The following is a 25,612-nucleotide window of genomic DNA, read 5'->3' as shown; positions in this document are numbered from 1 at the left end:
TGACTATGCTAGAAGGGATAATTAATCCTGATCAGCAGGGGAGGGAGAGTTGCCATCACACAAAGGAGGCAGGGAAGAATATGTTTGGTACTCATGTGATCTACCTGAGTGTCTCTTGATACTTCTTCACCAATTTTGATGGTAAATGGAGGAGTGAAGTAGCACAGTAGATTTAGAGAAGTTAAATACCTCAGCCAATATCACACCACCTATAACTGGTGGAGTCAGAGTCTGAACCAGGTCAGCAAACTTCTCAAGCCTGTGCAAAGTACTATGAATGGCTGATTATTGTTGTCAGAGACAATTGCATGAACAAAGATATAGATAGGTAGATGATGAATTAGATAGATAGATAGATAGATAGATAGATAGATAGGCAGATAGATATAGATGAACTGTACAGAGTATTTCATTAAAGGTAGTAGTGAATGGTGGCTGGTGGTTGGGGACATGAGGAGAGATATGAGGAAATAAATCCAAAAAAGAAGAGTTCAAGTTGGGATAAGCCAAGAATTCCACAGCAGACATGGGCTTACCCAAAAATTGAAACAATTCTGTAAAATTCTCAAATGATACTCTCATCTCCCCAAACAAAAAGCAATATGGCTTCTTGAAAAGGCGAAAGCTAATGGAAAATTTATGTTTGCCCCCTTAATTCTGTTATATCTTTGCCCAGTATGAGAAAAGACAGGGGTGGAGGGAGAAGTGGATGGCAACAGCATAAAAAGAAATCCCAGACGCCCCTCTCCAGGGCTTCTGGGGCGAAAGTGCCAGTCGTGGAATGCTGCACTCCCACCCTCCTGTGTTTATTCAGCCCTGGGGCTGAGGTTTGCCTTGGAGTTGTAACCTTTATAAGGGGTTTGCTTAATGACAGAATTGTTCAGCTGCATACCTCACCCCAATTAGAAAAAGGCTGTTTGGATTCTAATTGACCTTGACACAAGTCTGCTTAAAGAGATTCCCCAAGAATTATAGAGCTACTTTCAGAGTTTAACTTGGCCAGGAGTATGAAATGTAACACGGTTTTTTGAATTTTCTGCACTTACCATGAAACGACCAAGCCACAGGTATCAAACATGCTTTGTTTTTGTGTTATAATCACATTACAAATTGAACATTTCCACATGTGCAAGTTGGAAAATCTAAAATGAATGATTATGAAGATTGTAATTACATGTATCAGGTATATATGGCCTACATATTTTCACTCACACAAAAGTGTATTTTCTCGAGTCCCTAGACATCCATGTATAGTGTGTTTATAGGATGGAAAACCATCATCCTATATATATAAACCAAAAATGTATATTTTTAAACAGTTATCGCCAGGTCAGGTGATAAGTTGACATAATATTTGGAAGGTGCAAATACCAGGAAGGGATAGAGATTCCTAAGTTAACCATGAGGAAATGACTAACAATAATCGGTTGAAATCAAGAAGAATATAATTTGGACTAAATATCAAGAGGAGAAAAAAAATCAGCTTCCTGGCTACAATAACTGTTAGGCTATGAAACAATTCCTAAGGGAAGTGGAGACCTCTTCCTTATGCTGGACTTTGGAAATGAGTCCCTTATAGTAAGCCATTTTGCTTTGGGGAGAGGAAGGAGATCCTTTCCGTTTCCATTTTCTGTGACCTGATATTAAGGAAAAATCTCAGAAATAATCATGTAATAACCCATTAAATGTTCACCAAACCACCTCTGAGCAAGGTCCTGCATTTACCTTGTAGTGAACATTATGTCTCCTGTTCCTTTAGAGCCAAGAAAAATCCGAATCCTATAGTCATGCAGTTTGTAGCAACCTGGAATTTTTTTTTTTTTCCAAACTTAGCTTGGTCTTGATGGCCACTTGGTGGTCTTTCACTCCTCTCTGAGCACCTTTCCCTGCTACTGCAATGGAGATTTTTCTAAGAAAAACAACCGTATTCATCAGGGTTTCTCTCTTCAGCGCCCTCTCAACCTCAACTACCTTTTCTCCACAGAGACGGGTTCCCAGTTCGCAGAGAAAATGAAAGCATAAAGCATGAGCACTCTCAAACTCCCCCTCCACCTACAAATTACCCTGGATCCATAATTTCTCTCTCTTCCTGTGGAGGCCAAGGCCCTCCTTTGGTCCCTGCTCTGTACTACATCCTGACCCCTATTATCTCCTACAGGAACTTGCTCTGTCAGTCACTCAGTCTCTTCAAGCTCTCAACCATTCCCCCAAGGTTAGTTTCTTCCCCCCAAGCATGTAAATATGTTTTTGCTCACCCATTATTTTGGTGAGTGCTTCTCCAGTCAGCTCTCTAGAAGGCAGACCGTCCCTGTTGCTGGGCACACCCCAAGGACCAATGGGTAGCCATAAGGGGGATGGTGGCAGGGAAAGAGGTATGGATGGAATTTGGACTTACAGGCTGGGGCTCTTGCAGGCTGAGGCTGACCTCTCCAAGTTACCACAATCCAGAGCAGAACTCTGAGGAATCAAAGAGCTCAAAAGTCAAGCCTGGGGCTACCCTGGTGGCGCAGTGTTTGAGAGTCCGCCTGCCGTTGCAGAGGACGCGGGCTCGTGTCCCAGTCCGGGAAGATCCCACATGCCGCGGAGCGGCTGGGCCCGTGAGCCATGGCCGCTGAGCCTGCGCGTCCGGAGCCTGTGCTCCGCAACGGGAGAGGCCACGGCAGTGAGAGGCCTGCATACCGCAAAAAAAAAAAAAAAAAAGTCAAGCCTGGTCTTCCAGATGGCTATACAGGTATATTTGTCAAGTTAGAACAGTAGAACATCTTTAACAGTTTTGTTCTATTGGTTCACAGATAGATATTAGACATACAGTATGTTTGCCTCCATTGATACTCTTGCCTGGACCCTGTTAATATAAAGGGTGTCCTGCCTCAAGCTACTGTAAGCTGGCTTCCGGTATTTACCATTCTCTAGAAACACTTATTGTTAAAGTCATCAATGATCCTTTTCCGGTTCTTTCCATTTGACACTATTGGCCAATCGTTCCTCCAGACTGTCCTCCCTTAAAATACCACAGTTGTATCCCAGTTCTCCTCCTTCCTCTCTGCCCTTTCTTATTGGTCTTTCATGGGTGCTTAGTCCATCATCAATCGTCTAAAGAGTAATATTTCCCAGAATTCTGTCCTTATTTCCTTCTCATTCTACATTCTCTCCTATCGTTTATAGATTTTTACTACCAAATCTATAATTTACCTCAACTGATCTCAGCCAAGACCCATTTTCCTATATCCAGACAATTCTTTTCATTGGGCGATACCATCTTACTGTCCACATGCACTGCAGGCTCAAAATGGCCAAAATTAAACTAGTTATTCACTCTGCACCACCACCCCCTTCACACACGTTCCTCCTCTTACATTCTTCACTTCTACAAATGGCCCTACCTTCTCCCTAGTTCCCCAAACAAAAATCTGGAACTTCCTCTTGAGTATGATTTTCCTTCTATCTCATATCTAGTCCTTCACCAGCTGCTATTGACACTACTTCTTAAATCCCAACTGACTTCCAGTCCCTCCCCTTCATTCTTCCAGACAGTTCTTAAGACATGCTTAGTTTTTAATACACATCCACAATTTCTCCCATAGATTATTATAACTTCCCCCAAATTCAGTCTTCATCATGTTATAGGATGAGATCCATTAATGGTTATGAAATCTTTGCAATGGATCATGACCAGCACTTTTTAAAAAATGGAATAAATAGAAGAGAAGAGAAGAAAAAAATATCAGAGTGAAGTGTATGAGTTAAAGGCAAGGGCTGTTTATTGAAACTTTTGATTCATTTATATTTATGCATATACACATTCATAAGTATAGATATATGTATCGTATGTATTACCTAGTATGGATTCTGACAGCAATTCCAGGGTGTGTGTTTGGGGGTGGGGGGAGGTTTTCCTACACATCCAAGCAACCAATACCAATCCAACACCAGCTGGGTGTCCTAAAGTTCAACCTAATTCTGACCCAGAGTTAGCATCAGGTTCCACAGGTTAAAAGTTCAGTCCAAAAGGAGTGCTCCTACCCCCACTTCAGGTTGTTTCCTGTGCTTCTGACCAACTGACTACACATCAGAGATTCTAACCACCCCTCCTCAAGTTCCATTAATTTGCTAGAGCTTCTCACAGAACTCAGAGGAACATTTTATTTACTAGATCACTGTTTTATTACAAAAGGATAGAACTCAGGAACAGCCAGATGGAAGAGATGCATAAGGTAAAGGATGATGAAAGGGCACAGAGCTCCCATGTCCTCTTCGAGCTAGCCACTATTCTCAAATCCCCACGTGCTGTGTTCACCAGCTCGGAAGCTTTCCAAACGCTGTCCTTTGGGGGTTTTAAGGGAGGCTTCTTTCCTTAGGCATGATTGATTAAATAATTGGCCACTGCTGATTGCTTCAAACTCCAGCCCTTCTCCCATCCTCAGAAGACAGGGGTGGGGGGCTTCCCGGGTGGGGGGCTTCCCTGGTGGCGCAGTAGTTGAGAGTCCGTCTGCCGATGCAGGGGACATGGGTTCGTGCCCCGGTCCAGGAAGATTCCACATGCCACGGAGCGGCTGGGCCCATGAGCCATGGCCGCTGAGCCTGCGCGTCCAGAGCCTGTGCTCCACAACAGGAGAGGCCACAACAGTGAGAGGCCCACGTACCACAAAAAAAAAAAAAAAAAGGAGATGGGTGGGACTAAAATTTCCAACCCTTTAATCACATGGCTGGCTCCACTAGCAACCAGCCTCCATCCTCAGGTGCGGTCCAAATGTAGTCACCTCATGAACATAACAACATACATTTACTGGCTTTCATCACTTAGGAAATTCCAAGAGTTTTTAAAGCTCTGTGCCAGAATTAGAGAAGAAGACCAAATATATATTTCTTATTATAAATTGCAATACTACACTTAGATTGCAAATTAAAAATTATGATTTTACTATGGATAACAGTTGCAAAAATTTGAGAACAATTGAACCAATTATTGTCTCAGTTTCCAGTCTTGCCCATGGCAGTCTTTTCTCCTAAGGTGAGCTTTCTATGTTCTAAATTTGATCACATTCTGGCTAAACTTCTCAGTGGCTGCTCATGGTCACCTGTAGTGTAAATCCAAAGTTATCATGTAGCTTTAGGGATGTTTAGTCATCTGGATTCTCCAGCTTCATCTGCTACTCCCTCCCCATATGCATCCCTATCCAAACAGTCCTCTGCAATTCCTTGAACCCAGCATTCTTTCTTGTGGCTCTGGGCTCTTATACTGCTGCTTCTTTTATCCAGAATGTGGTTCCCTCCATTGTCTGCCTCACTAAACTACAATACTTACCATGTATGCTTCATGCTACTGGTATCCGTGAAGCATCCCGAGACTTCCTTGGGAAGAATTCTGCATGTATACCCACAGATGGTTTCATGATAGTCAGCAAAATTTCCAAATTTTTTCCTCAGTGCAGGGCAGGGAGACTCAAGGATCCTTCCATGCTCCACATACAAATTAACATTATGATGTATTTTCTTCCAATGTATATGCTAACTTTTACAAAATTTTAATTACATCATACACAGTTCTGTTTTTGTCATTTTACTTTTTCATGGTATCATAAGAATTTTTCCGTGTTATCTGTTTTTTTTTTTTAGCACAGCATTGTAAATATCTTTAAAATATATTATCAGGCTAGTGATTTGAAAAATAAAGTTGCTGACGGTATGAAGGGCTGATGGGTGTATGAACAGACTAGAACCAGGGAAATGAGTCAGAAGCCTACTTGATCAGCCAGGCAAGAGACAAGAGATGAAGAGGGCTAAAATAATGCAGAGCCAATGAGAAAAAAAAGGAGAAAGAAGGCATGGAACAAATACAAGAGAACTTAGTGAAGAGGAACTGATGGGCTTTGGTGAAAGATCCCATGTGGCAGATCAGGTGGAGGCAGGTGTTTCTATTAGGTGATGCTCTGATCCAGAACACAGAGGAAACATCCTGGAGGGAAGTTTTGCAGAGGACAGTGATGAGTTGGCACAAATAGAATCATTTGATGAGTCTTCAACATACAGACAATAGTTGAAGCATTCAGAGTTTAATAAATTATGGAAAATAAATTAGAGGAAATGTATAGAGTGAATATATTAAATTAGAAGTTTCAATGGCAAGAACTCTCAGATTTCAAAAGTTTAGATATAATTTAGAGATTTTAGGGCAAGTCTTACTTCCAGGAAAATGAGTTAATACAAAATAAAATGTCATGCATGGGTCAGCTATGAGTAATATTTATATAATCAATATAAAATATATTCATTATCATAATTTTTAAACACAATTTTTTTTAGCTATTTAGTAATTGTTATATAACCATGGTGGGGAGATGGGAGGAAGGAGTATGGAGGAGTTATGTGAGACAGCTAAATTCTTATTTTCTATAGCAGGAATCTGAGGATAGTATCTAAAACTGAAACCAATGGATAACTATAATTTATCACATATAAATATAATAAATATATAAATATAAGCACATTATATATTAGCATAGAATATAATAAATTCTTATTGCAATATAAGAATGTTATTTATAGATGAGTATTTAAATACCTAAAAGGCTTGAAATTATGTGCATATGAAAGCAGGAAAGGGAATCAGACAGGAGGCCAAAGGATTTTTAAAAATATTCATTATAAGGTATGTAACAATTTGATTTTTCAACTTGATAATAAGTAAATAATAAGCTGATTAAGGTAAAGCCTATATCTATATGTATACATAGGTATACATATATATTTTAATGCACAATTATAAAAGGGGACAAATCATAAGTCCTACCTCAATGAATTATCATAAAGTGAACACTTCCATGTAACCATCACACAGGTTAAGAAACAGAACATATTAATACCCCAAAGTTCCTTTTTACGCTCACCACATCATTCACCCTTTCCTCCTATAGTGATTCACTATCCTGACTACTTAATTCATAGAATAGTACTACCTAGTTTTTTTTAACTTTATATAAATTAAATAACACAGTGTGTATTCTTTTGCCTCTTGAAGTAAAAGAAGCTTCTTTTGCTTAAAATTATGTTTAGTGAAATTCATCCATGTTGTTTCATGTAGCTGAACTCTTTCATTTTTAATGCTATGTAGTATTTTCCTGTGTACAAATAACAGAGTCATTTGTATATTTATCTATTCTACTTCTGATTGATACTTGAATAATTTACAGTTTGGGGTTACTACGAATGATGCTTCTGTGAACACATTGGTACATGAATTATGGTGCAGATGTGTACATATTTCTGTTGAGTAGCTGGATCTTATGGCGTAGCATACATTCACTTTTCATAGGTGACGTTTAAATAATTTTCCAAAGTAGTACCAATTTATGCTCCAACTAGCAATGTGTGAAAGTTACCATTGCTCTATGTCTTACCAACAGTTGGTATTGTCAGTCTTTTTAAGTTTAGTAAGTCTAAAGTGTGGGAAAGGGTATCTCATTAAGGCTTCCTTTAATTGGTACTCCTTGCTTATTGATGAAGTTGAATATTTAGATACCATCTTTTGTGAAGTATCTAAGTCTCTTCCCTATTTTTCTATTGAGATTATCTATCTTTTTCTCATTGATTAGGAGGAGTTCATTGTGTATTGATTAGTATGAATTCATCATATATTTGGAAGACAAAATGTTCTAACCAATTATACTTTTGTTTAGAATTTTTGCATCCCGTTTAAGAAAGATGTTTTACATTAAATTCATGAAGATAGCCTTACTGTATGTCATGTCTAATTTTTGTTGTTTAACTTTTACTTTTAGACATACAATTCTGCTGGAAATAATTTTATTTTTTGGTATGGTGTGAGGTAAGTGTCAATTCTCCCTGAATCAATTTGTGAACTGAGTGAGTCCCAGTTGCAAAACAACAAGTCAATAGGACTTTTTAAAACTAATAAGTTAATTCTAAAACTCCTTTAAACAAAAAAACAACCAGTAATGGTTAGCAAATTCTGAAAAAGTTAAACGATTGCATGGGATTGACCCATTAGCTGTGTAGGCTGTGCACTGAACAATTCTGGCATGGGGTAGGGTGGTGGGCATCATTAACCCTATAATTTATGTAAAAAATGGTCCTGAAAAGGAGTTATGTGCAGCCTACATGGTTGTACAGAACAGCCTTGACCCTACCATAAAACCTTCTAAAAAGCTATATTGATTAAAACAGTGTTGTTGGCCACTCAATAGGTAGACTGATCTCCCAAAATAAAGCAAAATTCATATAGAAATCTAGTATACGAAAAGGTGACATTTCAAATCAGCTGTAAAAAGATCAATTATTATTAAATGATGTTTAGGAAACTAAATATAATCTCTACCTTACATCATACAACAAAACAAACTTGAGGCGAAACAAAATATAATTTAAAAATAATCAGAGTGGGAAACTTCTCTCTACATAAAAGCAAACCATAAAAGAAAGAAAAGGTTGATGAATTCCACTGCAAAAATAATCTTTGCAGAAGATAAGTTAAAAATTATAATTAATATCACAAATGAAAGGCTGTTTACTTAAATAAAGAGCTCCTTGGAATACAAAACCAATAAATTTAGAGAAATACAGGCAAAGGATAGGAACAGATAACTAAACAGATAACTTACATAAAATATAAAAAAAGTAATGGTCTTTAAACATATGGAAAGATTCACACAACCTCACTCACAGTAAGGAAATACACTATGTTTTATCACTTTAGATTGACAAAGCTATCAGATTATTTGTTACTTTGATATACAGAAACACTCTCACACAATGATGATGACAACTCTTTAGAGATTAATTTAATGCCCACACTTTTTGACCTTGCATTTCTATGACTCCTTACCAGGATATTCATTAAAGTGTTGTTTCCAGTAGTAAAATATTGGAAACACCGCTAAATGGTCATTGGTAGGTGATTAGGTAGTCAAATTATGGTACAGTGGAATATTATGTACTTGAAAAAGGAGAAGAGAAGGCAGGAGGGGAGAATGAGAAAAAGAAGAAGATAACTTTATTTGAATTTAGATGCAATGATTTTTAAGAAAAATTAAGTTAAAAAATCCATATAGTGTTCTACCATCTATGAAATAAAAGGACTAATAAGTGTGTCTTCTGGAAAGATATACAAGAATTGTACAACAGGATTTGCATTTGTGAAGTGGAACCAGATTGCTGGGGTATAAGGGAAGAAAGAAAATTTATTTTTTACTTTGCTCCCTTTTTATAATTTTAAAATTTTTACCAAGAGCAGATATTGCCTATGCAAAAAGATGAATAAAATAACAATAAAAATTAAAAAGAAAAAACCAGAAAGGATTATAATAGCACACGAATTATGCACCAAAAGCTTCATGTGTAACAATATTTGCAACCTTCTTCCCCCCTATGTGTTAGTTATTACTATTCCCCCATGGTCCTGCATTAATAACAAAGCTGTAATCCTTATCCCAGTGTGTCTGGTTCCAACCATGAACGTTTTCCACTGTGCTTTCTCTTGCTATGACATATTTTACTGGGATTCTTTTTAAAGCCAACTTGATGGTGCCATATCCCACTAGTCAACTTCTAATCCATCCATCTTTTCACTTGCCCCTCTGAATTCCCTCTCTGCCCCCTCATGTTCACACAAACTCAACTCATGTACATACAGAAATGACTTTATTTGGAAAGCAACCACCTACTGTGAAGTGACCCAGAACCTTACACTGTTCCACGGATAATTGTAGGAAACCAATAAATAGTTTTCATGCTCAAGACGTATGTGAATAATTGCTCAAAGCTAAGTGGCATCCATCCTACTCTGCATAGCTGGACTGTTCATGCAACCCTCAACCCTTGCATTCCTCTGCAAACTGTTCTGTTTACACAGGCAAAATTCTAAGCACATGGATATATCTTAGGTTGTCTTCATGATCAGATTCCAAATATTCAAAAGAAAAGGAGAAGGATAAAGTGCTTGTAAAAAAATGTAATTGCTGGCTAATCAATGGGAAGGTAAAATAGCATCCCTTGTCACCAGGATAAAAGAGTGATTGAGTTCATAGCCTTTGGAGACAGATACAGCTGGGTGCATTCACAGCTCTTTTACAAACCTGGTGTGCAATCTTGGGTAAGCGTCTTAACTGCTTTAGCTTCAGTTTTCCAGATGATAAAATGGGAATAATAATATTAACTCATTGGTAGGATCGTTGTAACAAAAGAAATAAAAGCATTATCTTCAGTGCTAGATACATACTAAGGATTCAATAAATAATAATTATTGTTTAGGTACTATTTGAATATCCTACAAGCCAAACCATCAGTAAGTCCTTATTGGCTCTCCCTCTACAACCTGACCCAAATGAGACGCTTTTTCACCTCCTCTGCCACTGGTTCCTGGGTTATCTGATCTCCCCTATTCCATTCTTTCACCACATATCTCAGGGTATCTGAGGACATTAACACACTTCTCCCTCTCCCTTCTACACAGTTCACCCAGACTATTCATGGAGGACCTCTTTCCAACACGAGGTCTCTATGGGGATTTTACCCTACCAAGATAGGCTTGCCTCAACCAAGTACCACTTTGTTTTGTATATTGTTAAAGGAATATTTGCCCTTCAAAATACCCTTGTGCTACACTGCATAATATCATACAGCTTTAAAATAAGACCCACTAAAATGTTTTGATTGTATGCTGAGCAATTGCCATCTTCACATGTTTTTGTCTCATCATCATAGAGCCAAGTATTTTCTATCATTTATTTTTGAGAAAGGAAAAACGGATCAAAGAATTTTCATATTTTTCCAGTATATTTTAAGAAATTGTTCTCTTTTAATGATTCTTAACTTTTTCATCATAATCAAGAAGAAAGTCTCAAATTAGAGCTAAGATTTCTCTAACATCATTCTAACACTTCCTAATATCCCCCTTTTCCAATAAAGCACAAGTAGACAAAGAGACCACAGTCTTAAGTGGGCAAGAGTGTTGTACTGATCAGTACAGGTCAGGTTTTGCTGTGGGTGAAAACACACTCAAAGTCTCAGTGCCTGAACTGAACAAAAGTATATTTCTTATTCACCATTCATATCTCAATGGGTTAGTGTTCAGGGTGGAAGCAAGTCTGTGCCGTCACCACTCAGAGGACAGGGCTGAGGCTACCATCTTATAGCTGCATAATCTGGGACTTGCAGCTTTCTTCCTTGTCACATCAGAGGAAGGGAATGAAGAGAACTGTGTAGTGTCAATTAAATTATTTGGCCCAAGAGTGCTACGTGTCACTTCCCCTTACAGTCTTTTAGACAGAACTAGTCACATAGACCTCCCTAACCGGAACATGTGCTTTTCAATACACCCAGAGAGTAGTAATGTTGACTACAAGCATCCCCCTAGAATCTAGTATCGTTTTTCATTGTATTTATTTTTATTACTAAGTGATATTTATGAAAAGTAGGTTTCTATGTATATGTTCTTTTAAGATAAAATTATCAATGTATAAAAAATAAATCAAGAAAAAGAAAGTTGGGCTTCCCTGGTGGCACAGTGGTTGAGAGTCCGCCTGCCGATGCAGGGGACACGGGTTCGTGCCCCGGTCCAGGAAGATCCCACATGCCACGGAGCGGCTGGGCCTGTGAGCCATGGTCACTGAGCCTGCGCGTCCGGAGCCTGTGCTCCGCAACGTACCACAAAAAAAAAAAAAAAAAGAAAAAAAAGAAAAAGAAAGTTAAACTAAGCAATGACTCAAGTGGTATACAGATATAGCAAAAATTGTGGTGATAGTTAAATTGTTAAAATTAGGAATAGCTGTTCTTGCATAAGGTCACACAGCTAGTTTGTGACCAAAATGATAGAATTCCAGGTCTCTGACTCCACTCCATACCCTCCCCATATTGCTGTTGCTTTTCCGAGAACTGCATCAGACAATCAAGCCTACGTGATAATCCTAAATCTCTTCCAAATGTGAACATACTGAAGAGAGAAATTCTACTTTCTCTAATTATTCTATATATATATATATATATATATATATATATATATATATATATATATATATCTTTCAATGGCATTTTAAGAAAAAAATGAAGGGCAAACTGCTTTTTAGTCAATTTAAAATGTTTTTGGACTTATTGGAAGAATATGGAGAGGAAATTATTGATTTTAAGTAATGAAAGAACAGTAAAAAAAAAATGTCATCCATTTACTAGTTTAAATAACAGTAGACACTAAATTAGTAAAGACCATATTAGAGAAATTCAGAGTTAAACAATTTAAATCTTTATCTTTTAGCCCCTATATTTTGCTCAAGAGGTTTACAAAGCCACAGAGCTAAATGAATCTCCCAATTTATATTGTCACATAGATTTGCTTATCAAAAATTCTTCACTGAGATTTCCAATTTATCCTTCTGTTATTTTTTAAATCTGTCAGTTGAAAACCTTAATCCTTACTTTTGTCTTTAGCAAATGAATCTTGATGAAAGAATTGGTCCTTGACAAAAACAAAGCAAAGCAAAGCAGAACAAAAAAATCTGCACTCATTTCTCCTTGTTACAACACATTTTCCCATCCCAGGTCAACAGAGCAAGATCTGGATTGCAGCTACCATCTTCTGCTTCATAAGCCCCAGTCTTGCCCATTCAGAGAGTACTTCAAATCTGTCTCCTTACTGTCCATCTTCACCCTACTCTGACCTCTTCAAAAAATATGGCCTCCCCTTGCTAACACAGAGAAAAGGCCGATCAGATTCACTAATTCAAAATAATGCTGACTGAAATCACTTAATATGTCACCCCTCCTAGAATAATCCATTATTATTTTAAGTGAGGAGAATGTGACTGTCACAGACCAGGATGACTTCAATGCTGGTGGTGAGGAGATCTTTTTTGACAAGGTCATGACACTAACTGGCCTCCTGCTATCTTTGTTAACTCTGCTTCTTTGGGGGATTCTCTGATTCTTTGTTCTCCTGATTTATTTATCCTGTTTTAGAGATGCTGCTGCCTAAAAGAGATGATTGGGAAAAGCCAAAATTTTATCTTGCAGAGAAATAATGCAGAGGAAATATTAAAAGTCAGCTTTGCCTTCTGAGATGTCAAATTGGGGCAGGGTTTTTAAACAAGATGCCTTTGACCACTTCTTTCTTGATTATATGGCTCAATACCATTCAGCTAGTTAGTCAAATGAGCCCCATTTCTGACGAGCAGTCAGAACTCGAAACTGAAATGAAACCGACACGAATCTACATGCGAGAAGTGGCTACCATAACTCTATTCTTATAATATGTACAATAAGTGTGTTGCATTAAAGACATGTTTCCTTTTCTTTATGTTGAACATAAAAACATGGTCTAGCACTTACGTCGTTGGTGTTGATTTAGGCACATTCAGAGGTACTCTAACCCCTGAACTCACTATAGAAACCCTTGACCCCAGCTCTCTCACAGAACACTAGAAATGCAGCCCACTCCACTCATACCCCACTCCTCACCCTGAGAATGGTTCACAGGGAAGTGGTCCAGAAAGCAGAAACTTGAGTTTGGACTCCACATCAGCTCTGTAACCTTGGACCTTGGACAAAACCATCACTGTTCTTTCTAGATCTCACTGTTGTCACTTACAGAGTAAGAAGTTTGGCCCCATCCAACAGTCGTAGTTGATGATCTGAAGTGTATATACATCACTTCCTCAGACAAAACCTCCTTTTTGTTCTCTTTTGTCCTGTTTAATAATTTAGAAGAAGCTTTTTGTTTGTTTTTATAATGTTTTTCTTATTTAAATATTAATGTACGTTTATTTTTAGATAAAGTAAAAATGTAGATAAGCAAAAAGAAGAAAACAAGTGAAATTCACACAAAATCCTACTAACCAGTAAAATGTTACAGTATATAACTTCCAGTCATTTGTAACATGATTGTTCGGTTAATAATACGTTGAGATTATCTGTCCATGTCCTTAACCATGGTCATGCAGACATAGCACAGTTTATTTCACCAAGTCTCTTTCGTTTGACTTCTATGCTGATAACATTTTTATTGCTATTAATGTTTAATGAACATCCATGGATGCAAATATTAGTGTGTAATGCTAATTAATATCTTAGGATGAATTCTTGGAATTGAGAGTCTCATGCTCATGAGGTATGCTCATAAAAAGAAATACATGTTTTTTTTTTTAACACAAGAGTAATTCATTCTCGTTGAAAGCATTAAAATAAAAGTGTACACTGTAAAAAGTTACTCTCTCCACTCCACTCCTGGAGGTAACCACTGAGAATGGTTTGGAGTCCATCCATTGATTTAATGAAATTTACAGAATAATCACAGTGTGCCATACTCTGTACTAGTCACTGGGGACAAAACGTTGATCAAAGTACACATAGTTAGTGCACTCATGGAGCTTAACAATTTAGAAGTAGAGACCTTAAATCACCTACAAATATATATACAATTACAAATGGTAATGGGTGCACTGAACACGTAGTAAATGCTTTGATGAGAGACTACAACAGGACTACTTAATTTACATTAATAGGTGGAGAAGAGTGAGGACTTATCAGGGAAAGTTTCTCTGAAGAAGTAAGAGATAAGTTAAAATCTGAAGAGTAAGTTAATTTAGCCAAACAAGAACGTGGCAACAGGGAGAAGCTGGGGGAGAGGGGTTCTGAACTGAGAAGGAGACAAGGGGAATCATTCCAAGTTCACAGCGTACAATGCGCAAAGTCCTCGGGAGTGGAGTTGAACTTGGTGACTGAAAGTAAAGAACACATGTGAGACAAGCAAGTGGGAACGGACTAGAGAGGTAGGCAAAAACTGGGTCATGGAGGGCCCTGCAGGCCATGATGTGTTGATATCCGTTCTAAAAACAGTGGGAAGTTATAGGAGGATTTTCCTATTAAATTAGTATGTATATCTAGTTTCGGTGGTCCCATGCCAGATATGGTCTGTTGGCACTCAGCACCTTGCCTAGCATTCATCTTTATCACAGGAGTCTGGATGCTTGAAAACCTCACTCCTCAGACTCCCTTGCCAGCTGGTTTCCAGTGACATGCAATGGAAGGCACTGGTGGGAGGCTGGAAGGCACTGGTGGGAGGCTAGAAGGCAGCAGGAAGGGAGATTCCAGCAGCAGCAGCCGTGGCTCCACAACTCCGTGGTGAGGGTCACAGGCCACTTCCTAGTCTGATTTACATCCTTTTCTTCCTTTTGCTCTTTCAGCCCTTCCAAAGCTTTCAATGTTGTGTTAGTTTCTTCTGTACAGCAAAGTGAATCAGCCATACGTATACATAGATCCCCTCTTTTTTGGATTGCCTTCCCATTTAGGTCACCACAGAGCATTAAGTAGAGTTCCCTGTGCTATACAGTAGATTCTCATTAGTTATGTATTTTATACATAGTAGTGTATGTATGTCAAAGCCCTTCTAATGCTTTTGTATGCAACCCTTTGTATTCAATCCCCCTCTGCTTAAAATATTTAGAGTGGCTTCTGGTTTCCTTTCTAGACACTGGCTTACTGAATGTTTTTTATTGAGACAAATGCTTTAGTTTCTTACTCACCATGATTACTGTATGTGCCCAAAGAAGTTTGCAAAATACTTTTATGAATCAATTCGCTTTCATTCTCAGTAACACGTGGCTACTTGGCTACAGTTTTATTGCCAGTCTTGGTACGGTCATTAGTAGGAGTCATAGTTGAAGCACTTTAAAAAAATATAACAACAATCCTAACTTCAAGAATTCATTGAAGCAATTATTCCTTTGAGGATGGTTAAGTCCTATGTTTTCTGGAACAGTTCTAGTTTTGCATGTGCTATCATGTTATGCCTCTGTTTACCCTTGACATTACCAAACCCTGTGTCCTGCCATGAAAATATTGGCCCTCACATATTTGTTTGTTTTCCTATCAATCAGATGGTGTGGATATTTGTTGTTTTTGACATACATAATTTATTCCCACTTATTTGAGAGGATTCTCTCACTTTGGCTATATGGGGACTGGCCTTTCCTGCCCTGTACCTTTAGATGAGTTTAATGGTTCTCTTGATCAAGTAGGATTTTAAGTAGAGCCATTTTCATGCTCTATCTCTAGAATTTTAATCTAGACCCAGACTGACAAAAAAAAAAAGCTGAACATAATGGTAGTTGATTCATCTTGATGATAACAGCCTAAGAGGTGGGTTCCAGCTTTGCCTACCCACTGGTTCTGTGTTATGCTGTAGGCCTGGGTCCCCGGCTTTCCCTTCAATTGTTATGAGCTCTCTTATACGCACCAGTTAAGAGCTCTCTTAATTTCCTTCTGTTTGAGTTGAATAGAATTATGTTCTTTCACCTTAAAGAAACATAGGGGGCTTCCCTGGTGGCGCAGTGGTTGAGAGTCTGCCTGCCAATGCAGGGGACATGGGTTCATGCCCCGGTCCGGGAGGATCCCATGTGCCGTGGAGTGGCTGGGCCCGTGAGCCATGGCCACTGAGCCTGCCCGTCCGGAGCCTGTGCTCCACAACGGGAGAGGCCACAACGGTGAGAGGCCCGTGTACCGCAAAAAAAAAAAAAAGAATCATAGAGAGAGAGATTGTATTATTTCTTTTCCTTTAATTGGAATAAAAATATACAGAACATAAAATTTATCATCTTAACCATATTAAGTGTATAATTCAGTAGCGGTAAGTGCATTCTTGAGCAACCAATCTCCAGAACTCTTTTCATCTTGCAAAACTGAAATTCTATACCCATTAAACAACAGCTCCCTATTCCTTCCTGCCCCCAGACACTGGCAACCACCATTCTACTTTTAGCTCTATGAATCTGACTACTCCGGGGGCATCAAATGAGTGGAATCACAGTATTTGTCTTTTTGTGACTAGTTTATTTCATTTAGCATAATGCCCTCAAAGTTTATCGATGTTGTAGCATGTGTCAGAATTTTCTTCCTTTTTAAGACTGAATAATACTCCATTGTTTGTATATTACACATTTTTGTTTATCTAATTCATTCATCGATGGATACTTGAGTTGCTTTTACTTCTTGGCTATTGTGAATAATGTTGCTATGAACATGAGTGTACAAAATCTCTTTGAGATCCTGCTTTCAATTCCTCTTGGATGTATACCCAGAAGTGGAATTGCTAGATCATATGATAATTCTACTTTTAATATTTTCAGGAACTGCCATACTATTTTCCATAGTGGCTGCACCATTTTACTTTCCCACCAACAGTGCACAAAAGTTCCAATTTCTTTACACCCTTGTCAGCACTTGTTAATTTCTGGATTTTTTTTTTTTTATGGTTGCCACCCTACATCTTTCTTCTAAATATTTTAAACACTTTCTAAATGTTGCACCAAGGACAGTCTCTTGTATTCAGAAATGAGTTATGCAGCATATAATGAACAATTAAATTCTAACCTAAGTCTCTTGGGGGAAGAGCTGGCTGGCTCTCTAAACTCTCTTTGGGGCTCCTGGACCCAGTCTATTAGTTTTTTCATTTTACTCTTCCCACTTCTCTCCACAATCCTTCCATTAAGAATTCTTGGAACCCGGGGAAAATGAAATGAGTACACATTTTAACTATACCTGCTTTCACATTTGATTTCTCTCAGGATGAGGCTGCTAACCATCTAAAAAGGGCTTAACTCATGCCATGTTACTAATTTCAAAAGTTTTTTTTCAAAAAGGATTAGTAGGAAACTCAAGATACCTGTTAAAATTTGCAAACAAGATGACTCAGGCCCTTCTCTTATTAAGGAAGCATTTAGGATCTTTTAAAAGCACTAGTGTCATTGGTTCTGACTTGAGATAACCTGAATAGAAAAAGCCCGGGAACCAGTGCTTGGCGCTCACCTTTCAAACTCTTCACAGCCAAGACTCAGACACCTAAATGTCTCCGGGGCACATTTGTATGTCCAACAGCCTTACTCTCTGTGGGCACATAGCCTTGGTTTGGAACAGTCCTTTTTGGAGTTCTTTAGCTGCTTGCCTAAGTGTGGGCTAAGGAGGCAGGCTCTCCTGGATTCTCAGCCAGCCAGTTCCTAGCAGGGTGACTTTGAAGTAGGTTCTTAAACTCTCTGAGCTCCAGCTTTCTCATCTGTGAAACAGGAATAATACTTCCTGCATGCAGGCTTACTGTGATAATTAATGAAGCTAATGGATATACACATGCCCAGCATGACATTGGTGTAACAGGCAGTTTAAAAAATGAATAACTCATTTTATTTATTCTGCGAAGAAAAAAAAGACTGGTTGATGGTCATTATCTGAAAATAAAAGTGTGAGTGTGCTTATTCTTTGAATGTGTTTTCTTAACTGTCATTGAATTTTTGGAGAGCTCTCAACAATCAGACTTGATGGCTCATGTTTTCAAAGGGCTGAGTTTTCTTTATTTTTCAAAGCTACATATTTGTTCAAGAAACATGATTAGGAGTTTGGGGTTAACAGATACACACTGCTATATATAAAGTAGATAACAAACAAGGACCTAGTACAGCACAGAGAACTATACTCAATATTTTGTAATAACCTATAAGGGAAAAGAATCTGAAAAAGAATATATATATATATATATATATGTATATATATATATATATACATATATATATATATACATACACACACACACACACACACACACATATGTATAACTGAATCTCTTTGCTGAACACCTGAAATTAACACAGTGTAAATCAACTATACTTCAATAAAAAAAATTTATAAAGAAACATCTCTAACATCTTTTCCAAAAAAAGGTCCATATCCACTTTTATACACTCTGGAACAGATTTCTGTTATATTCTAAAAGTTTCTTCTAGCACAGTGTTTGTGTATGTGTGTATACACACACACACATTCTATTCTCTTAACTACCACCATAAAAATTATGAAGTGTCTGCATGTGTAGAACTTTTGCCAAATATTTCTAAAAATGTACTTCGATTTTCAACATCCACAGAAACCCAGTGCAGTAGCAGGAGAAGCAGGTATTATTACCCTTGTTTCACAGATGAGATTTTGAAAGGTATGTGACTTGCCCGAGACCTCAAAGCCGCTAAAGTAATGGAGCCACAATTCAAACCCAGGCCTTCAGCTTCCAAATCCAATATTGTCTCTACCACATCTCACGGCCTCCCCACAGGGCCGTGCGGTGGACTGCTGGAGAGATGAATGTAAAAGAAAGCAGAAATGTAAGGCTTGAAAGCCTCTTTGGAATTTGGAGGCACTAAGCATTTGCAAACTACTGAAATGTCATGCTCAGAGAGTCTAACAAGAATTCAGTAGCGATGGGAGTATTAGAATGGCTTCAGAATTTATATGTATTTTCTTTAAAACAAAGGAAAATGCACAACACTTTCCCAGTCTCCACTTTCTCGAATGTGTTGTTCTTATGTCTCAAACACTAGATTCTTCTTCTCCTTCTGTATACACCAGATTTATAGCTTTAGTATATTTTCTCAGTACTTCCTGTGCACACTTTCTATTTAAAAAATCAGTATTTATACCCCACATATTTAATTCTTATACTATTGACATTTAGAAAGGATGTGAGGAGGTTTCCCTGTATCTGGCATTTTGGCTAAGAATGAATAAATAAACAAACAGAGAAATTAGTCTGGATCTACTTCCACGTGTCATACTTATTTAATATGCAGACCTTGTTCAAACCTCTATAGCTGGCCAAGTTGAAATAATCATATTCTAAAACAGTTGGCATTATATTTAAGGTGCAAAAAAATATTCATAATGGCTCCCCCACCAGCAAATTTATTGTATGGAAATACCACTCCTCACATTCCAACTCTGTGTGTACATATATGAACACACAGAAGCAATTACGTGCATAAAAATTAAAATACCATTGTTTACACTAGTGAAAAGCAGAAAACATAAATTTTCAACAAAATCTGAATGGTTAAAGACATCATAGTAGATCAAATCTGATGGAATACGGGGCAACTGCTCAATGATTATTTTGAAGAATTTGTAGCAATATGCAGTTTTTGTGGGGTTTTTTGGTAGAGGAAGAAAACTCGAAATCAAATCTACCCTCTGATTCTAACCATGAAAATATGACATTTTGCATGTGGACAAAGATTTAAAATGATCATAGAAAAGTTTAAGGGTCCCCACCCCTTTGGGAATCAATTAACAGTATTTGGGTAATTAAAAACAAAAATAAGAAACAGAACACCTTTTGGCAGGCACTAGGTAAAATCGAGAAGAAAGACTGTAGGTTGCTCTGTCCTAACTAAAACGGGTACTGCAGACATGGGGTGATCCCAAGGACCATGCAGTGTTGCACCTGAGCCCTGACTTTGTACCACATGGAGAAAGTCCAGAGCAATGAGTGGGAGATAGTCCAAGTCCCTCTGGGCCAAGGGCTATCCTTCATGTCATCTCAAAACTATACACACATGCTCTACATTCCATGTATCTATTAGGGCATCAAAGTCCCAGACAGCATATCTTTAAATCATTGGATCCCAAAGGGAAACCAAAATTGCATGAGAAGGGAAAATACCACACTGTGGGAAAAATAACCATTTTTGTAAGTCTTTATTTTTTAGTTGCTCCTCCCATAGTAATGCACTGAAAGGCATAACAGTTTATATTGTACAAAGCATTGGAAGAAAGTACCTCAACTTGCCGATTATTTCAAAATGAGATTACAAACAAAAAGAAAACAAATCTGGTTCCTCGATAAAGGGCAAAATAACTGAATACAGTCTGTTATTTACGTCTCTCTTTTAACATAAGGTCTGGAACACTTCATTTTACAAATAGGATTAACATGAACATAACAACGCACAAGCTTGCAGACAACCAGCATAAAATATGGGGTACAGTTTTTAATCAGGAGAATCATGCTTTCATGAAAGAAATTATAATCGTTTATACAATTGAATCAATTTCAGTATTACAAAAACTAAGTTGCATCTATTCGTATTTATCTCATTAAGAAGGAAAACAAAACAACAACAAAAAAAGGAATGTTAAGAAAAGCCAAACACCATTTGGCACTCCCATACACAGGTCGAGTCACCTTGGTCCTTGAAATTCAAAAAGGGGTGTGCCTCGGACGTCAGAAAGTAGTGGCTGACTGGAACAGTGCTATTTTAATCAACAAACAATAGTTTGCCAACAAATAAATACATGATACACGCAACACACACAAAAAATTAAACATTGAAAAACAGTGACATGATTGTCTAAAATTAAGATGTTATTACAAGGATTTGGCAAACCTTCTATTAGCGTAGTGGTACAGTGGTACTGGTGATGAACAGGTTACTTCACTGACTTAACCTCTTTGAGCATTGAACATCCATAGTTTACAATATACACATACCCTTGTTCCCTCGTTTTAAACAATGTACTTAAAGAAGGCAAAAGTTAATGGGAAAAAAATACTCCCTGTTATCAGTTTCTATAATAATCAAGTGTGCATTTCATCCAACTACTTCTGTCTTCGAAGGGTTAAATTACATAAAACTTTAACAAAGCAAGAAAATTAAATCTGTAATTAAAAGCAACTGTTCCCAATCATGTGTCAGGTGATCTTGTACAAAAAAGAATTCAGTTTCTATGGGTTGTTCATTCGTATCAATGCTGCCATCTTAACTACTCCTCTCACCCACCCACTCCCAGGGGCAAGGTGAACGGGCAGACGCCTTCTGCCCAGCAAGTTTTTCATTTTTATTGAATCATTTTAAGTCGCATCGATCCTCCAGAAGTCAGCAGCTGCCTTTGCTGTGCAAAACAAAATATCGAGAATAAATAGTTTCTTTTTCTTTCTTTCTTTTTTTTTTTTTAATCATTCAGTTTAAGGTCCCCAGACTTTACATGAGTGACCCTTCAGGTTTATAAGGCATTCTGCTCAGCAGTCTTTTAAATAGTCCTATGTGAAAAAGCCATGCTACCGTTGGACTTGGTCCCATTCTGGTCGACCTTGGGAATGTCATACGTGGCTTATGGACTGGATAGCACTGGATTCTGCCGCAGCCCTGGCCATACTGTGCCACACGTTGGAAGAATTGTGGGATGAAGAATGGAGGGACTCCTTCTCGGACAATGACAACATCATAGCATATGCCTGAGGTAAAAAGGAGAGACTCAGTAAATGGCATTTGAAAAACATCACTTTTTGTTCGAAGGATATCTTTGGTGAATGTTACAAAGAGAAGGGACCCTGAGAAGGAGCATCCCTCATGGGTGTGTTTGGAAGAGTGTGGGACATTTTCTTGTGTTATAATGACATGGAGTTACTGCTGGCCTTCATGGCCTCGGGGCCACAAAAGTGACACAATCTGCAGAACAAAAAATTAATGACCCAACCTCGAGAATGACAACAGTGCCCCCATTAAGAAATAGGAGTCATCCCCCTCCCCGACCATAACTATAATAACCATCCATCCACTGTTTATGTACATGTTCAACTCACCCAAAATATTACTGAATGCTTACAACTGAAACTGCAAATACAAATAAGAGACAGGCCTGCCTTGACAGTACTGTGGTCCAGAGGAAACAGTCCCACGGACTCCTGCACTGGATAATTGAGAGCCCTGAAGATGAAATGACTCGCCCAAGGTCACTCACCTAGAGGGTAGGAGGCATAAGTAAAACTTATTTCTGCCCAGCTTTGAATGCTTTGTGTACTTCCCCTCCACGCTTGAAGTATTCAGTGCTGACACTCAAAGACCTTGAAAGTCGAGGTAAATCAAGTCGGTTCTACCAAAAAATGAAACAAAACACAAGACCCAACAAAGTTCTAACCCCTGTGCTCCAGTATCTGCCAGCAGAAGGTGCACAGGGGTGCTCTGTGAAGAAGTGCTCTTTCTTCCTTATTATCACGTCAAAGTCTAAATAACTGTTCAGAGAATCTCCCCATTTGCTGCCAAGTAAAATATTCAAATGAAATGTTTGGTCTTGACTTAGTAGTGAACTTTTCACTGTTGATTTGTTGGTCTCATCCACTGCTAAACTTGCTTGTCAAAATGCTGCTGAAGAGGAATCATTAAAACCCTGCCAAAGACATTCCACCGTCGGTAAACAAAGGCAAAATGCCTCCGTTGTTAAGCAGAATTTCATCTCTGGGAGTCGTGCTGAGACATGTGGCCGGTCTGTGGTTTCTTCCGTAATCATGGCATTCAGTTAGAAAATCTGCTCTCGCAGACTGATTTTGATTTGCTGGGTCATTGCTCTCAATGTACACATTTGACTTTTATGTATGCTATTTGCCTTCTGGACCTCCACAAAATCTCAGCAGACATGTTACAAATATTTCTTAAGCATCTACTCTATGCCAGGCACTGTGCTAGGTCCCAGGGAATCAAGGATAAATAACATAGAGTCTTTGTCCTTTGTAGGGTTTAAAGTGTGGGGGAAGTGAGAATTGAACTTTATTCCAATTAAATACCCACATTTAGAGATCAAGATGAACACTATTCTGAAATGGTTTTAACAAAACTCATTCTTTTTTTTTAAAACTCATTCTGATATGTGGAAAAATAAAAGGGATTACAAGAAAAAAATTTGAAATCCTGAGGTTTTTTTTGTTTTTTTTAATTTACTTTTGCCTGTGTTGGGTCTTCGTTGTGGCGCACAGGCTTTCTCTAGTTGTGGCGAGCAGGGCCTACTCTTCCTTGTGGTGCGCGGGCTTCTCATTGTGGTGGCTTCTCTTGTTGCGGAGTGCGGGCTCTAGGCACGTGAGCTTCAGTAGCTGTGGCTGGCGGGCTTAGTTGCTCTGAGGACTGTGGGATCTTCCCAGACCAGGGCTTGAACCCGTGTCCCCTACATTGGCAGGAGGATTCTTAACCAGTGTGCCACCAGGGAAGTCCTGAAATCCTGAGTTTTAATCCTGGCTTTTAAACTGCCTCTATTCAGCTAGCTGCGTGACCTTGGGCAACTTGCTTAATCTTTCAAGGTTACTTCCCTCATATGAGATGTGGATAATAATAACAAAAACTTAGCTCCAATGGTTGTGGAGGAACCACAAGTACTAACTTACATAAAGTGCTTAGCTTAGTGTTCCTGATGTAAATAGTACCTGTTATCATGAAACTAATTTTTGTAGGATAGGGTTTTTCAGGGAAAACTCTATACAGAAGGCAGCCACTGTTGTATTGGTCAACTATTTTGGATTCAATCACTATAAAAATCACAGAGTAAATATATGAGTTGTGAGTAAAGCATATGAATCTATTCAGGTTCTAGAAAATGATAAATATGGAATGTCTGCCTTTTGGTAATCAAAGGAAATAAACATTTTCATGCACGAGTATCAGGGCTGAGCACATAACTGACAGTTAATGACAACTGAATGAATGAATAAAGTCTCATGAAACAAAGTCAGTTTGCAAAAAGGCATGACCATCTTCAGATTGATATATATATATATGACATTATCAAGTAATAATAAAAATATGAGCTAAAATTGTGAAATGCAAGTATTTCTTGTGAAGGTAATTGTTAGCCCAGCTGGGCCGGGACTTTATATATCAAAATGCTGGTACTGAAATACATCATTTCCATTACCTTTAAGTTCCCAGGACCCTTTGCTTTCTATCACTGTGACAGTTTCAGGAATTTTCAGGTATTGTGCCTTATAATGTCATAATTTGGGGTGGATTAATTAAAAGAAATTTTAGAAAAAGAAAGAAAAGCTGGCTCCCCCAGTTTCTCTGATCCACTAGCAAGGAAGAACGGGAAATCAAGAGTTAAAAAAATATATTAGACACTTCTTACGGCTCTCTCCACATGAAAATGAGACGTCTGCTCTGGCTGGTTTACTTTTAATGTTAGAAAATGAAAAATTCATTTTTATCCTCATTCAATGATAGAGCAGGAAGAGATATTAGACATCTTCTCCACTCACCCCACTTTACAATGAGGAAATGATACCCATAGTTGTGAAGTGATGTTCTCAAGCTCATGCAGCTAGGCAACTCCAGAGTTGAGGCTGGGTGCTTTCACTTCAATTCAGAAAGAACATTTATGTTGCCTATTACCATACATGATATCTTAAGACTTTTTATTGACTTTACTGATATTTTCAAATTTGTATTATCCCACTGGAATGTTTTCCCCATTTTAGTTGCGATATGACCACATTTGCTGTTAAGACCAGTGCAAAACATCTCATCCAAATAAGAAATTTCCAAATGTAGGAGTTAATATGGTCACATGGTTTGATATGTCAGGCCACCGTTAAAATGAACTCTGGATCAAACAATTAGACCAAAGTGACCAACAGATATAACAACAGAAAGTTTCTTTTTTCTTTCTAAAGAAAGAAATGGACCTGAATAAACAACCTGGTTGAGTGCAGATGTCAAGTAGAAAGGACTGACTTCCCTTTTTTGTGAAAAAAGAACTGAGGCTATGTTCAGTGGTAGTTATAGATCCTTAAATGGATTTATTTTGGTTACCATAGTGCTGATAGATTGCTATAGACCTCAGTGAACTTGGGTATCACTCATTCATTCATTCATTCATTCAATAAAAATCGATAGGGTTTATTTCCAGGTTTGCCATTAAGTTGCTACAGACTTTTGGCAATTCATTTCATCTCTGACCCTCTGTTTACTCCTAAATTCTATCATTAGATGACTTGTTTATTAATTATGTACAGTAAGAAACAAAAATAGAGGAC

The 25,612-nt window shown here is 38.1% G+C and overlaps 1 protein-coding gene across 6 annotated transcripts in view; it reads right to left on the bottom strand.

Moving 5' to 3' along the window:
- Nucleotides 1-21,325: 21,325 nt before the first annotated feature.
- MECOM (MDS1 and EVI1 complex locus) overlaps nt 21,326-25,612 on the bottom strand; it is a gene marked incomplete at its 5' end in the record, with an annotated part of 572,227 nt that continues 567,940 nt past the window's right edge. For all 6 annotated transcript variants that reach the window (XM_079704200.1, XM_079704201.1, XM_079704203.1 and 3 more), the window contains one exon: nt 21,326-22,051. In XM_079704200.1, the coding sequence (XP_079560326.1) occupies nt 21,917-22,051 (135 nt within the window). In that variant the 3' untranslated portion in view covers nt 21,326-21,916. The remainder of the gene's footprint in view (nt 22,052-25,612) is intronic.

The sequence above is a fragment of the Hyperoodon ampullatus genome (assembly GCF_949752795.1).
Source record: "Hyperoodon ampullatus genome assembly, chromosome: 5".
Lineage (NCBI taxonomy): Eukaryota > Metazoa > Chordata > Mammalia > Artiodactyla > Ziphiidae > Hyperoodon > Hyperoodon ampullatus.
This window is presented reverse-complemented; position numbering and strand designations above follow the sequence as displayed.